This window comes from Mandrillus leucophaeus, unplaced genomic scaffold (genome assembly GCF_000951045.1).
Source record: "Mandrillus leucophaeus isolate KB7577 unplaced genomic scaffold, Mleu.le_1.0 Scaffold1105, whole genome shotgun sequence".
NCBI lineage: Eukaryota > Metazoa > Chordata > Mammalia > Primates > Cercopithecidae > Mandrillus > Mandrillus leucophaeus.
The window spans coordinates 444,816-461,470 of record NW_012099266.1 but is presented as its reverse complement, the minus strand read 5'-3'; the positions used below and the strand labels follow the sequence as shown (position 1 = coordinate 461,470).

The 16,655-nt window shown below is 39.4% G+C and overlaps 1 protein-coding gene across 1 annotated transcript in view; it reads left to right on the top strand.

Annotated features, from left to right (window-relative positions):
• The first annotated feature begins 989 nt into the window (after positions 1-989).
• Positions 990-16,655, top strand: part of CAPZA2 (capping protein (actin filament) muscle Z-line, alpha 2) — a 55,851-nt gene continuing 40,185 nt past the window's right edge. Inside the window, exons 1-3 of the mRNA XM_011992515.1 lie at positions 990-1,083; positions 7,012-7,018; positions 9,219-9,222. Of these exons, the coding sequence (XP_011847905.1) occupies positions 990-1,083; positions 7,012-7,018; positions 9,219-9,222 (105 nt within the window). The remainder of the gene's footprint in view (positions 1,084-7,011; positions 7,019-9,218; positions 9,223-16,655) is intronic.

The following is a 16,655-nucleotide window of genomic DNA, read 5'->3' as shown; positions in this document are numbered from 1 at the left end:
GCGTCCGTGCCTGGGAGCGGCCCAAGGGCAGTGCCCAGCGCGGCGGCCTGGCCTGTGAGTGTAGCGGCGGGTGAGGGGGAAGGGAAAAATCGCTTAGGAAGCAGACCTTCACTTCTCCCTTCTACTTCCCCCTCCCCAAAACAAAACGCTTCCTTTTCTGATTCTCTACGGTTTATCCTTTTTTTTCCCTTTCCCTATGGAGGCCTCTCTCTCTCCCTCTCTCTTTCGTTTCGTGGCTCTAGCAGTAAGCTTTGCAGCTCCCATGTTCCCCGGGAGGCAGCGGAGTTGCTCACAAAAATACGACCCCCTCCCCATAATTGTTTTCTGCCCACGTTGTCAGCATTCTCCCCGGGGGTCGATTTGGTGGCACGTCACCTTCCTGCTAGGACTTCTTCCGAGAGGGGAAATTGTTCTACTCGTTTTACTGTATGTCAGATGCTGTGACAGCAGTGGAACCAGATGAACTACTTAAGTTCTCAGATATTTAAAACGAGCAATGGAATAATTCATTGAACTGCTGCTCTCTTAATTCGCCCCTTTCGTTTGGCTTTCGTGAACGTCCCATTCCTGAGGGTGGTGGAATAGGGGAGAACCCTGCTAATTTTGACTGTTTCTCGGAAAGGACCCTGACGTTTCTCAAACTTAGAAGTAACTGACAGAACATGCGAGTGAGTTAGTTGTAGGGTTGGAAATGTCCACTCTTCGTTAAAGAGTGCTCCATTTTTAAATTTCAAAGCAGTACAACCAATGGAGGAAAATACAGGTACATTTAGGTACGTTGTGGTGTTTAAGAAATCCTCGTGTAAGTCTAAGAATACTTTCATTTGGGACCCTCTGCTCTAGGTGTTTTTATATGCTGTGTTCTTGCACCGAAATAGAAGGTTCTGTCCCATTCCCAATGTGAATGGTCAGAAGTCAGCCTCATCTTTATTTTCGGAAATCTGTCTTTCTCTTGTGTTGTTTGGTGAAAGTGATAATACAACAACAAAATGGGGGCGAGCAACGTCTCCATAACCCACAGACCCAGTAGGCAGATCCCTGTATCCACAAAAGTTGCTATACAGTGTTCAATGTATAATCTTGGTAAATAACCCTAAGTAGGTGACTGAAAATGTACAGGAGTGCACAAACGCATATTTAAAATTGAGTCATGCTAAAAAGCTTAAAAAGAGATTGTCGTGTTTTTATTCTACCATTCTTAAGTGGTGATTAGTAGCTCAAGTGGCTAGAAATCTAGCTGAAGAGAGAATACTCAGTGTGGGAGTTAATAAGACCTGCCATGTGTTGTAAAGGCCTAAAATTAAAAAGTTTTTTAAAAATGAGATAACAAGATGCCTTATTATCCGGCACTCTCAGGGCACTAAGCTTCATAAAGAGGAATGAGGAGGTTCTATGTCTTAAAGCCTGCGCCGCCTAGTAGCAAAATGTTTTATGGTTAAATGAATGAAAATTCTAATTTGATTTTTGGTGTTTTGTAAGAATATTATGTAGATATTTTACATATAAATTTCATCACTATATTTACTAATTTAAAAACTGAGAAAACTTTTAGGTTAAATTCACGTAACCAGTTAAGTGAAATTTTAACGTTCTTGTCAATTGAGATATCTAAAGGTTGTTTTCATTTTGGGGCGGGAGGATGTGTCCAGTATGGGATCAGAAAACAGAGAGGACTTAAAAGTGATATTTTGATATTACTCTTTCCACGCCTTATTGGTAATTTTCAAAAATAAGCTGTCAAGCTGGGCACGGTGGTTTGCACCTGTAATGCCAGCTACTTTGGATGCCAAGGTATGGAGGATTGCTTGAGCCCAGGAGTTGTAGACCAGCCTGGGCAACATAGCGAGACCTCATCTCTAAAAAAAAATACTAAGTTTTGAATACTTTTAAGTTTTTGAGATTTCCATTCTAGATTGCAAATCTGAGGAAGGGAAGCTGTTAAGATGTATCTAGTACTGTACTTTATATATGCTTGGCTCAGTTAGATCCATTCATTACTTAATTTGTTGTTGTAAGAGGTAGTTGTTCTATTTCCATTTCACAGATGAGTAGAGTGAGGTTCAAAAGCTTTAAGTAGTTCACCCAAGGACAGTCAAGATGAAGGTCTTGTTACATTATGCTCTCTTCTTTTTTTTTTTTGAGACAGAGTCCCCCTCTGTTGCCCAGCCTGGAGTGCAGTGGTACAATCTCGGCTCACTGCAACCTGTGCCTCCTGGGCTCAGGCGATTCTCCTGACTCAGCCTGCTGAGTAGCTGGGATTACAGGCACGTGCTACCATGCCCAGCTAATTTTTGTATTTTTAGTAGAGACGGGGTTTCACTATGTTGTCCAGGCTGGTCTTGAACTCCTGACCTCAGGTGATCCACCTCCCTCGGCCTCCCAAAGTGCTGGGATTACAGGTGTGAGCCACCGTGCCCAGCCGACATTATGCTTTCTTAAACAAAATTGATAAAAACCTCTTCTGGTTTTGTCTCTTCATGTTTTAATTTGTTGACAGCTTATTTTGAAAAAGGAGAAACATTGGTTCTTCCTTTTTTCTTTTTTAGACAGGGTCTCACTCTGTCACCCAGGCTAGAGTGCAGTGGTGATCATGCCTCACTGCAACCTCAACTTCCTGGGCTCAAGCAGTCCTCTCACCTCAGTCTCCCCAAGTAGCTGGGAGTACACGCAGGCGTGCCACCACACCCAGCTAATTAAAAAAAATTTTTTATAGAGACAAGGTCTCACGATGTTGTCCAGGCTGATCTCAAACTCCGGCTCAAGCAATCCTCCCACTTGGGCCTCCTAAAGTGCTGGCATTACAGGCATGAGCCATGATTCCTGGCCCTTTTTTAAAAAGTAATACCAAACAAGTAGTGTTAAGTTCTAAATTTTTGTCTTGATCATTTTAGAATAAAGCTTATTGTTAACACATTTAAATGTGTTATGCTACTGGTAGGAAGCATTTTAGAAATTAATCTAGAATAATAGTTTTGTTTTTTAAAGTCATACACAATTGCTTTTTGAGGCTATCACTATGAAATTTAATAACCTTTTCTCCTTTGGCCACTGGGTGAATGGGAAATAAATTTAGCTGAAGACCACAATGAAGTTCTTTAAAGCTCTTAACTTGTATAGTGTGTCCCATAGACTTTTTTACATAGTTACAGAAACCCTAGACCCAAAACAGTTCATTTTCATTCCTGGGTCAGCTGTATTGTACAGTAAAGCATTTTTGTGAATTTGAAATTATATGAAATAGTTGTGTAAGACTCAATTGAAATGACCCATTCCGAAACCTCTCTCTGGATGAGAGATTCAAGTTCCAGAAGGAATACACTTAGTTACTGATGGGAAAGGATCTTTTTTCTTCCTGTAACCCTTTACTTCAGTGATTACAATGATCTATCCCATAGCTTCAACTTTTAGGTCTTTGCAGATGTCTCCCAGGTACATAGCTGTAGCACTAACTTCTTTCCAGATTACTGGTCAGATTTTTATCTGCTAGTCATGTTCACTGGAGATGGTTAATTAGGTACGTACAAATGGAGCTTGCCTAGAAGTAAATGTATGAACTCCCTTCTTCTTTCCTCTCACACAAAGGGGGATATAATCTATCTCTCTTGATAATTTTTCTCTTTATATCTTTATTCCCATTATTCCAGTCATCCTGGTTTTTAATTTCAGCTTTATTCTAACTTTTTTTGGCCCCGTACCTTACAATCAACTGGTAAAAGTTGTCACTTCCATCATCAAAATGTATTATACAAATAACTTATTTCTTGCTTGAAAAGTCAATTCATTTATATTAATACTTGGTTTATTATCTCTTCATTGACCTGATTATTAAATAATGTTTGGTAACAAAATTTCACTGTACAAACAGAATGCAACTTGATTATACTTGTTCTGTGCCGACAGTTAAGAAGTCAAGAAAAATGTCTCATATCCATTCTTTCCCTTCTGTTGTATTTGCCACTGTTAGGCTTTTACTATAAAGTTTCTAGACTAATTCCTCCTGTTTCCTGTATCTAAGCCATGCTTTATTGTGTCATTTATCTACTCTCAAAATTTTAGTGCCTGGATCCTCCATTGCCTTTACAAGGAAGTCCAGCTCTTAAAAAATGGTATTCATGGCCTTGTATTCCGTTTTAACCTAAATAGTTCTGACATTTTCAATATATATTGTTACTTAATCGTGCTGTGAATTTAGAGAGACTTCAGAGAACTGCATACTAGTTCATTTCTCTCTCTCTCTCTCTCTCTCTTTTTTTTTTGAGACAGATTCTCATTCTGTCACCCAGGCTGGAGTGCAGTGGCACAATCTCAGCTCACTGCAACCTCCGTCTCCCAGGCCCAAGCAATTCTCCTGTCCTCCTGTCTTAGCCTCCTGAGTAGCTGGGACTACAGGCACATGCCTGTGTGCCTGGCTAATTTTTGTGTTTTTAGTAGAGATGGGGTTTCACCATGTTGCCCAGGCTGGTCTGGAACTCCTGAGCTCAGGTGATCTGCCTGCCTTGGCCTCCTAAAGTGCTGGGATTACAGGCGTAGGCATGAGCCACCACTCCCAGCCACTGGTCCATTTCCAGCACCTCAGATAAATTATTTAATCTTCAGTTTGCTCTGAAATGTTAGAATGTGGTAGTAAGTTACCTTCTTCATTAAGTTGTTGTAAGTTTATTGGGCTTGGCATGTAGTAAGCACACAATAAATTGTAGTTATTTTTCTCTGCTCATGACTTTTCATCTACTTTGAGTATTGGCACTGCTCCCAGGTCTGTCCCCTTTTTTGAAACATGAAAATCTCAGTCATCCCTCAAGATTTAGCTTAGATTACACAGCTTTTTTAGCCTCTCATCTGAACTCTACAAGAGATCGTTAGTATTAAATACAATTTTGCATAATAGTTATTTGCTTACTGTTTTTTCCCTTTTCCATTGGAATTCTTAAGTGCAGAATAATGTCATCTTTAGCATCTCTCATTACTCTACATGTGCTGAATAACATGGCTCTATCTGTAGTTTATATACTTCTCCCTTAGTGACTGGCTTCAGAAATTTTGTGTATGTAAAAACAATAGAAGCTGCCATTGTATTTCACAATATTAATGTAAAATTAGAAATGCTCTTATTGGCTGGGCGCTGTGGCTCACACCTATACCCCCAGCACTTTGGAAGGCTGAGGCGGGTGGATCACCTGAGGTCAGGAGTTCGAGACCAGCCTGACCAACATGGTGAAACCCTGTCTCTACTAAAAATACAAAAAATTAGCTGGGCATGGTGTCGTGCACCTGTAGTTCAAGCTACTCAGGAGGCTGAGGGAGGAGAATCACTTGAACCAGGGAGGTGGAGGTTGCAGTGAGCGGTGATCACACCACTGCATTCCAGCCTGGGCAATAGAGCAAGACTCCATCTCAAAAAATTAAAAAAAAAAAAAGTTCTTATTAATGAGAAAGTAAACTCAAGCAGAAAGCTATTAATGTAGACAATATTCGTTTCTAATTCCATTCTATAGATAAATTATGTTATTTCACCAATAAAATACAAAAATTTCTGTTTCAGACAAGAACTTGACAGCAGCTATAACATTAGTGGAGTTTTTCAGACTTTACACATTAAAGTAAATTTGTAGTAAATTTTCAGTGCATTTGGGAGCCATTTTTGCATGAGTAGTTGGATAGAATAATTGCACGTTAGTGTGAGAATACAGATATGAAAACACTTAGAGAATTTAAATAATTTTTAAGGTTGAAAAGCATGATGGCAAAACTTGACCTGTGGTTCCAAGCTATGACCTAAAAGCCTAATCAGTCACCTGAAGCAAAAATTTGTTAAAGTTATTGTAGCACTAATTTGTAATAAGAGATTCATGCATATCAAAGAAAATGGGGTCTTTGTCTTCTGAAAACCACTCTTCTAACAGGTTCCATAAACATACCGATGGCTGTTGTCAAAAAAGGAGTATTTCATAAATTTTATTTTGAGAATTAAGTATAGTTTTTACATTCTTGCTCTTATGAAATATTTACATGTCTCACTATGCATCTAATGGCTGAGAACTTTTCTTATGCATTCTAATTCACAGTGTTTCTACTGAAAATGACTTTTGAAATCGTTTACTTCCATCTTCATTCATTTACCAAATATACCATATTTCGCTGATTTCAGTACTGATACTTTTTTAGATTTTAAGATCTCTGAAATCAGGCTGCATTGTTCAATCAATGGCTTGTAATATTTCATTGGTAGCATTTTTCCTTTTTTAGTGGTACATAAAGTTAGGCATCTTATATTGATTGTGAATCAGGATAGGCAAGGATATAGTTCAGTAACAAACGTCCTAAAATCTCAGCACCAGAGTGTTGAATGTGGGAGCTTTGTACTGCATCTCATTCATTCGATGTACATCTAGTGTGGGTCAACAGAGAGCCCTGCTCAGGGAAGTAATTTAGCTTTCCAGTTGGTTAGAGAGCTTCCATCTAAACTTTTTTCTCAGTCACTGCAGTGGTGGGAAGGAAATGGAATGAATTGCACACTTTTTTTTTTTTGAGACAGAGTCTTACTCTGTCACCTAGGCTTGAGTGCAGTGGCACAATCTCGGCTCACTGCTACCTCCACCTCCTGGGTTCAAGTGATTCTCCTGCCGCAGCCTTCCGAGTAGCTGGAAGGAGCTCATGTCACTTCTCCTCAGATTTCAGTTAGCTAAAGCAAGTTACATGTATAAACCTAATTTCAGAAAGGTCAGGGAAGAAGAGGCGAATTGGAATATTTGTGAATAGCAATAATGACAGCATAGATTAAGTTTTAAATTCACTAAAGTGTAGTGATCACCTGGAAGGTAGATACAATGCAATGCAAAACTGTAGATTCAAAGGTGAATTGGACATATATAAGATACATACTAAATTGGGTCTAAAAATTTAGAAGATAGAAAAACTACTTCTGCTTAGGGGCATGGTAAACATCAGTTGGGGTCAAACTCATACCAGAGAGCACAACATAGGGAAAAATAACAGGAAAGTGGGAATGAGCAGGCAGTGAGTTTTGTGTGAAAAGAATTCAGTTAAATAGTTGAGTGTCTACTCTATCTTCGGTACTTTTAGAATAAGAGATGCAAAGGTGAATTGTGCTGTTTAACAGCTCACTGTCAGGGTTTTTCCACCTCAGCACTGTTGACAGTTTGGGCCAGATATTGTTGGACGAGTAGACGTCCTGTGCATTGTAGGATGTTTAGCAATATCCTTGGCCCATGTGATATGCCACTACCACCACCAAGGCTTACCAATCCAAAATGTCTCCTGGTGGACAAATTCACCACTGGTTGAGACCCATGGGTCTAGATAGATTAGAGCTAGTAAGAACAGTTGAGAACCTGGCTTAAGTGGACTTTAGGACCTGGTTTAAAGTCATCCCACAAGAAATGGAGGCAAAAAAGATTGCTAATAGATTTTAGAGTTGGAATCAACAAGACTTGGTAAATGAATACAGGGGAAAGGCATGAGTCAAAGAAAACTGTGAACATTGAAGTCTGGATGACTGGGAATTGGTACCACTAGTAACAACTGGAGAACACGGGAAAGAGGATACCCAGCTGGGAGAAATAATGGTGAATTTAGTTTTGGTTGTACTGAGTTTGAAATGCTAGTTTGTTTATGTGAAAATGCCTAGCAGATACGGGAGACAGAGAAACAGCTTGGAAAAGAGGTCACCTCCAGAGATTATATAGAGATTTGAGAATCCTTTTTGTGGGTTAAAGCGAGATGGGATAAGCCCTTTAGGACAAAAAGCTTAGACTTAGGAAAGAGGAGAGGGCAGGAAGCATATACTTAATACTTTGATTTGAGGAATAAGAAGTGGAGAGAGACCTAAAGGTGAGGAGAAACCCTTGAAGTCGAAGTGTTACCTATTGATAGCTAGCTAGCACAGAGTAGGTGCTCAGGTCACAGAATGTGAAGAGAATTTCAAGAAGGAGCAGTTGCAGAGATTAGGGGTATGAGATTGAAAAAAGCCTTTGGATTTAAGAGAAAGGAATGAGAAACAAATTACACCTACTCTATGCCCGGCACTTTAACACGTATTCTCTCTATTAATTGTCAGAGTAAGCTTGTTATTATCTTCATTGTACAGACAGGAAACTGGTGCAGTTAAGGCTATTTAAGTGGTGGACTAGGGATTAGTGGCCTTCAAGAGAATAATTTTACTAGTGTTTGGAGCAAGGAGTGGAGAAACATAAGCCAGATAACTGGAGTCTGTAATAAAAAGTATGTATTTTCCCTTTTCCAGAAATGGCCTTTCAGTCTCGTTTGCATTCTGAACTACTCATCTTTGGATAACCAGACTCAAGGTCTTTCTCCTCTTCTTTTGTATCCTGACCTATCTCTGCTCCGTTAGCAATGTGTACTTATCTTTGTTATAGCATTTACCAATTTTAATAGATTTACCCACTGTCCTTATTTCTTGTGTTCTTCAGAGCCGGGCCTTATGTCTTCATCATCTTGGTAGTTCCAGTAGAGTGCCTAGCATGTATTAAATCAGTGATTTTCAACTCTGGCTGCACATTAGAATCAACTGGAGAGTTTATAAACAAAATGAACGCACAGGCTCCTCTTGTGGGTGAGGCCTGGAGTATCCGTTATTCCTTGTTTTTTCTTTGTTTGTTTGTTTGTTTTGTTGTTGTTGTTTTAAAGCTTCCGAGGTGATCTGAATGTGCAGCTAGGGTTAAGTTTCACTGTATCACTGTATTAGGGGCTCAATAAATGTCGACTAAAGGATGAGTGGAGACAGTAAGTATAAATTATTCTTGAAAAAAATTAGTAGTGAAACAAAAGAGAAAAATATGTATTACTACTTTGTTTTTTCCTGCTATTTCATTTTAAGAATACTTTTTTTGTAAGAGAACATTCTAGGGTGTACAAGGGAAATGATTCAGAAGGGAAAAGGAAATTGAAAACGTAAGATAAAGAATAGTTTACATAACTTATTCTCTTTTAGTTGATGATAATGCCTACTTTGGATTCATGGGTTTCTTCATATTTTAAATAAATGGTAAAAACATATTTAAAGAAGAATCAATGTTGAGTTCTGTAGATGACCCAGTTTTAGGTTAAGTGCTGTGGGCCCTGTTTTTAATTACCAATCAAAATGATAATTATAAAGGAAAAGAAATTTTGAGGAAAACTTACTAAAACAAATTACCACTCTTAAGTTTACCTGTATTAAAATAAATTCACCTGAAACACAGACATGCAGTAGTGATCACTTGGTCATAAACTATTTAAATGTCATAGAGTTCAAAAAAGTAGGTTTTGTCTCCTTTTTTACCTCTAATTCTCAAAAGACAGCCATTTTTTAGAGAGTTGTGGAAAACAACCTCAAATAATTCTTTTAGTTGAAGTGGAAAAGTGCATAATAGCTCCTTTAATTTTACTACCAGTGTCTAAAGTAGTGACCGTTTTTGGTGTTTCATTTTCTTGAGAATCAAGTAAAACCTATAATTCATTTGACAAGGGGACTAGACTAGACAAATTTTACATCTAAAGGCCCTTATAGGACATGGGTGCGGTATCTGGTCATCCTTCAGAGTCACCTGGAGAGATTTTCTAAAACATAGATTTCTAGGTTCCCATTCTCTGGAAGTAGATTCACTGGGTCTAGAATAGAGGGTAGGAATCTGTATTTTTTCCGAGCTTTCCAGGTGAGTCTGACCGCCATTCATATCTGAAAAATTCCTACTGTACTATCTCCTTCCTTGATCATGGCGGCCCATACCATGTGGAAATTATAGGGGCTGTAGGTAGGATTCTCAAATAAAATACTGATGCCTCAGTAAATTTGAATTTAAGCTAAACAGTGAGTCATTTTTAGTACAGATATTTCCCATAGTAGTGTACCTTTGGACTGCTGGAGAGTGCAGAGTCCTTTGCCTCTAAATTTAATGCCTCTAGATGGCTGTTTTGGGGCTTTTTTGTTGTTGTTGGGTTTTTTTGTTTTTCGTTTTTTGTTTTGGTGCTGTGTATTTGTGTACATGTATGTCTGTGTGCTCCCATGCACATACGTTGTCTGCTTTTTATACTTTCATCTTTATTTTTTCAGTTGCTTAAGGTTTAAAAACATTTTTTTAAATTTTTGTCAGTTTACCATTTTTATAGCTGCTTTGGTGAGGACTCCATTTCTTGTTAAGGAATTGTTTTCTTCAGACAGTTTTTAAATCTCCTGGAACTCAAGTTTTACCTTACTGTTTGAAAACATGTTGCCAAATGTTCAGCAAAGGCAGCAGAACAATCTGGAGAATTCATGGACATAGGCAGGTGAAGTAACTTTAATTTTGCCATGAATTTCTGTAAATTGTGGTAATGAATGACAACCCACGGTAAACTCTCGTGTTGTACCCTCATGTTCTAGGTGGTAATTATAAAACTGAGGTAGCACTACCAATTGCTTATGACTTCCAATAATAAACACATCTTGAAGGGCCATCATAGGCTGAGGGAACCCAGTCACTTCCCCTGTGGCACTTCACCATGGAGCTTGTCTTTGCTTGAGAAAGGTACATTCTGTACCATTAATGCAAAGAGTGACACAGTCAAGGATTGCAAGGCAGAAAGATACATGTGAAGCTTGTGTTCATCCAGCCCTCCTTCCCTTTGTTCTCTTTCCCTGATAAGTTTTTCAGCAGTGTAGGTGTAAGATTGTGCATTTCCAAATTCCATATTCCAAGTATTATAGGCCACTAGAAGTACTAGATGTTTTTGCACTCACTGCTTTTTCTGAGGTGTCACTCAAGGCCAAAGGCAACAATTCAAAAACCTGCTGATACTTGCCTGGTTCATCAGGGTATCCCGTAATGATACCAAGGCTTTTGATCACAGCTTCTCATACCAAATATGCCTTACCTTCCATTTAAGGAGGACTAGGGTGTGAGGAACTTCTTGAGGAAAGTAAGGCACCACTGTTCCATAGGATTTAGCTACAAGTAGTGTCCTTTCTGGGTCTTTGTGACTCACCTCTTCCCATCACTGTGGTAAATGTTCGGCTTCTGCATGTGTTGGTCCGACATGATGTGTGAATGTCATAACACCAGTTAGTATCACTTGCCTTGGCTCTTTATCTGGCCTCTTGATCATACTAGAAAGAACGTGGAGAAGCTGATTTTTCTTTTTAGATTGAAGATGTAGGCATGTTGTATACAATCTGAGGGCATCAACGTCTCTGTCTTTGCCAGCAGCACGTCAAGTACGATGTATGACAAGCAATGTCCAAGTATCAGCACAAGGCGTTTTTCACTGCAGTCAGAGACACTTCTGATCCTAAGCGACATCTGCTGACACTTGACAAAAAGAAAGTAGTGCATGGTGGAAAGCAGAAGACAGTTTACTGTGGGGTTTATCAAAATGAACTGTGCTTTTACTTGATGGAGAAAATAGCATTCTTTCCTTTCTCTCCTAAGAGAAGGGACTGGGGAATTCTCTCTAAGAATAGTGGAATCAGGCTGGGCACGGTGGCTCATGCCTGTAATCCCAGCACTTTGGGAGGCCGAGGTGGGTGGATCACTTGAGGTCAGGAGTTCGAGATCATCCTAGCCACCATGGAGAAACCCCATCTCTACTAAAAATACAAAAATTAGCCGGTTATGGTGGTGCTCACCTGTAATCCCAGCTGCGCAGGAGCTGAGGTGGGAGAATCACTTGAGCCCAGGAGGTGGAGGTTGCAGTGAGCAGGGATGGTGCCAGTATACTCCAGCCTGGGCAATAGACCAAGATGCCGTTCCAAAAAAAAAAAAAAAGTGGAATCGACAACAACTGGTTTTGAAAGATGAATATCCTTCTTTTTTTTTTTTTTTTTTTTTTTTTCCCTTGCCTGAACTGTTTACGACTGAATTCTGTTCACTTTCTTCAGTCTTGTAGGGATTCCAAAGAAGGTTGAAAGGAATCATAAACTACCAACTGGCAAAGTGTTCATTTTTGAGGATGGCAGTTTTAGGTCTTCTAATTTGCTCCATCAAAGACCATTTGTCACTATGTAATGAATTAATTTTATCTTCCCAATTTGTATACTAACAAGGAGTTCTCTCCAGGTTGAAGAGTAGAACGAGTGAAAAAAGATTGCCTAAAATTGATGTAAGAGCTTCTAATTCATTTTCTTTCACTCCGCTAGCAGTATCCACAAAATCTTTCCCAGTTACTTGATCACTTCCAAAGTCTCAGTAGATTTGCAGTAAATTGGAGGGATTTTTTTTGTTTTTTGTTTTTGAGACAGGGTCTTGCTCTGTCATCCAGGCTGGACTGTAGTGGCACAATCACAGCTCACCGTATCCTTGACCTCCCAGGTTCAAGTGATTCTCCTATCTCAGGCTCCCAAGTTGCTGGGACCACAGGTGTTCACCACCATGCCTGGCTAATTTTTTATTTATTTTTTTCTCATTTTTTGTAGAGACAGGATCTTACCATGTTGACCAGAATGGCCTCAAGTGATCCTCCCATCCCAGCCTCCCAAAGTGTATAACTCAAAGTTCTGATCATTGTTTTCATCTGAGGTGTTTATTGATGTAAACTTGCATTCTTCAATAAAAATTCAGTTACTTTGAAGTTTAAAGCACTCAAGAGGTTTGACTGGCTCCTGAATTTCAGGGCTCAGTTTGTACTGTTTTCGTTCCTCAGAAGGAACTTTGTTTTCTGCTGCCTTTGTCAGTTTGGCTCGGATCTTCCTTTGTTAAAATGTTGTTGTATGTCAACCACTTCTCTCCTCCCTTCACATCCATTGGCTGATAGGAAACTAAATAACCACACTTGTAAATTTATGTCTGAAAAAAAATTAATATGATTTGTGGAGAATCTTGTGTTCTCTTCTAATGTTTAGACTATATGTCACCTTATTTGCTTGCTTAAAACATGTTTTTAAGTATCTGAATTCCTTGCTTCCTGTGTGCCTTGGTATGTCCCCAATTACATATCTTAAATTCAGGCTTCACCAGTAAGTGAGATCTTGTTTTAATGGCCTCCTCTTCACTCCATTGGTGGAGGGGTTCTTGCCCTGGAATTGGGGGGTTGACAGAACATACAAAACCTGACACTTGACAGATGAGATTGACAGCAGTTTATTAATCACGAATACTCAGCAGCCCAGGAGAGAGGAGACAGTACACCACGCAGGCCCGCATGGGAGTTGTGCTTGGTTGGGAACAGAGTGAAGAACAGTCAGGGGCTGTAGGAGGCAGACTTTTAGTAAGTATCAAGAGGGTGGAGTGATCCCTGGTTCTCAGGACATGATCCATTCATTGTTTGATAATTCCAAGGGCTGGCAGGGACCTGAAGCTTGCTACTCAGGGATAAGAAGGAACTGTGTCTGTTCCCTGTGATAAAAGATTGTTTGTCTAGGGGACCTTGTCTGTGGGAGCAGAGTGAAGAGAACTTGCAGTTAGGCCATTCAAGGTTCTCCCTGTTTTCCCAAAGTGTCAAGGCACATGTAATATTGAACCTTAATTTTAGGCCTTAAACCACAAGTCTCAATAGTACTAGCTAGTTATCAAAGGTATTTGCTAATGATTGCTGTACTAAATAATGTATCAAGAAGTTTTTAATCGTATAATTTGATCTTAGAGTTTTCCTTTCTGTATGACCTTTTCTTCTGATGCTTTGCAAAGTTGAAGATATTCTGCTGCTGTGTGCAGTTTCACTACAGTAAATAAAAGATGGCCAAATCATGTATATGAAGTGATATGGTGACAGGAAAGACAAGAGTTCTTGTTTGAGAGACCTAATGGAGTGATAAGGCTCCAGTTCTGTGTATATGTGGGATGACAAAGAATGGATAGGTTGTAGGAGCTAGAAAGTGGCAGAAAGATTACAAAGGTAATAGCTATTATTTGAGTGCTTACTCTGTGCCAAGCACTTTTCTAAGTGTATTGTCTCATTACTGCTAGTGAGGAAACTGAATTTAGTTTGCTTAAGGTCATGCAAGTAGTAAGCAGTGGAGCTGTAGTCTGAATCCCTTCTTAATGTTATTTAAGAGCTTATGCTGTTAACAGTTAATATTTTACAGCCTTAGAAGAACCTTATATATCATGCTAAAGACTTTGAACTTAATCTTGTTGGCATTGGGGAACCATTGAGTGATCTTGACAGGGAGGAAACATCAGAATTTACATTGAAAAATACCAGTCTGGTGGCAAGGTGGAAAATTAATTTTGGAGAAAGATGAGGCCAGAGGTGGGACAGCTTTATTACAATCCAGGGACAAAGTGCCTGGGTCCGAATAAAATGGAGTGGAATCAAATAAAAGGGGAATGGACTTGAGACAGATACTTAACTGATCATGTGACTGACTGTAGGAGAGAAGTGTGGAATGATTTCTAAGTAGTGGCAATAATTTTATCAGGAACAGAAGGCAATACATTTGAATGAGAAGAGAAGTTCAAGGTATCTTTGAGGCATTTTGATGGAGATCTCTAATAGATAAATTATAGTTAGAAAAAGGATAAGATCTTTATCTTGAGTGAGGTTATGATAGGTGTGTAGATTTGAGAGTTACTGTGTGGTGATGATGGAAGCAATGGAAATGGATTACCTAGAGATTTATTTTGTAACTCACAAAAGAATCGTCATAGAAGACTTTATGCTGTATTGGGAGGCGGCTATGTAAAAAGCTGAGGACTTCATCCAGAGACTTCATTCAGAACTTAATTCTGGATTTCTGTTTTCTCTTTCATAAATTAACGGTAATATCAGCTATATCAGAATAATCATAGATAATATTGTATTTTATTAGGGCCTGAGGTATAAGAGTTGAGAAATAATGATGCATGTGATCTCCCTTAGTTTTTACCTTTGAAAACTGAGGTTTGCGGAAGTTAAAATAAAAACAAAATCTTGGCTACAGATCATTTGCCTTTACTTACGTAAAGCCCCACATCTTAACTGCACATTGCCACCATCTTTCTCTCCTGTGTTGCTATTACTGGTGTTTGAGGTGAGCAGGGTCAAGTGGAGGGGGAAAGGTGACATCCCAAATAAGAAGAAAGGATGTTGATGTATGGCAAGTGAACGCACTGCAGACAGCACAGTAATACATGGGCATAAGCCACCCTTGAACACTGTAGGGCACAAAGAAACTAAGATATAATCACTTGAAAATGTCTGTACTCCAGGTCTATATTTAAGAATATTGGCCAGGCGCGGTGGCTCACGCCTGTAATCCCAACACTTTGGGAGGCTGAGGCTGGTGGATCATGAGGTCAGGAGTTTGAGACCAGCCTGACCAACATGGTGAAACCCCATCTCTGCTAAAAATACAAAAATTAGCCGGGCGTGTGGCATGCGCCTGTAATCCCAGCTACTCAGGAGGCTGAGGCAGGAGAATCACTTGAACCCAGGAGGCAGAGGTTGCAGTGAGCAGAGATCGTGCCACTGCTCTCCAGCCTGGCGACAGAGTGAAACTCCATCTCAAACAAAAAAAAAAAAGAAAGAAAATACTGGGACTATGCTAATGCAGACATACTTCTTATCTACTGCTATTGCTGTTAATAATAATAGCTAATATTATTTATTCACCCAAGGTCACATAGCTAATGACTAGTAGAGATTAGAAATCCAGCCTGGTCAGTCTGGCTCCAGAGACCATGCTATAAACCATTACACCAAACTGTCTCTTTTTATTGGGATAAGTTTTTGTGATTTTTGAATGTAAATTATTTGAAAATTAACAATCTATCTACAGTAGCAGTCTCCAGCCTTTTTGGCACCGGGGGTCCCATTTCATGGAAGACAGTTTTTCCACAGGGGCTAGCGAGGTGGGGATGGATGGGGGAATGTTTCGGGATGAAACTCTTCCACCTCAGATCATCAGGCATTAATTAGATTCTCATAAGGAGCACACAAACTAGATCCCTCGCATACACAGTTCATACTAAGGTGTGCGTTCCTGTGAGAATCTCATGCTGCCGCTGATCTGACAGGATGCAGAGTGCAGGTGGTAATGCTTGCCTGCCCACTCCACCTCCTGCTGTGTGACCCCGTTCCTAACAGGCCCCAGACTGGGACCTGTCTGTGGCCTGGGGATTGGGGACCCCAATCTACAGAATTGCATTAGTGGTAACTCTCAAAATGTTCATTTCATTGAAAGACTACATTCCCTGACCATTTTGAATAAATGGGAATTTTTTTGTGCTTATAAATTTATTCAGCCTGTAATCAGTAACTACTGATTCTGCCTTGGAGGGAGGTTAAATGTTTATTTATTCAGCTAATATTTGAGAGTCTGCTATTTGCCAGGTACCATTTTAAGCACTCAGATATGGCAGTAGATAGGCAGTTTCTCCCGCTCTGATTTTTTTTTTTTTTCCCCTTCCCAGACTAAATCAGTGCTAAACTTTGAGGATTTTGAAAGCAGAGGGCCTGGAAAGGTGGCCAATTTTTTAAAAGTAAATTAAGGTAAATACGTTTAACCATAGATGACATATCAAAAAAGTACTCATTTGTCTTGCTTTATTATAAAGTCTAAACTAGGGCAGTTTATTTTTGAGTTTCCAAAATCATGAGTTGGTTCAAATAACTGTAAACAAACAACAGTAGATATGATTAGATTTTGATCAATCAGAACTCAAGTAATTAGAACCCTCTATTTAATCCAAAATTATTTAACTTGATTTTAAGGGGATGATGGCTCACTGTGAACTGCAGCAATG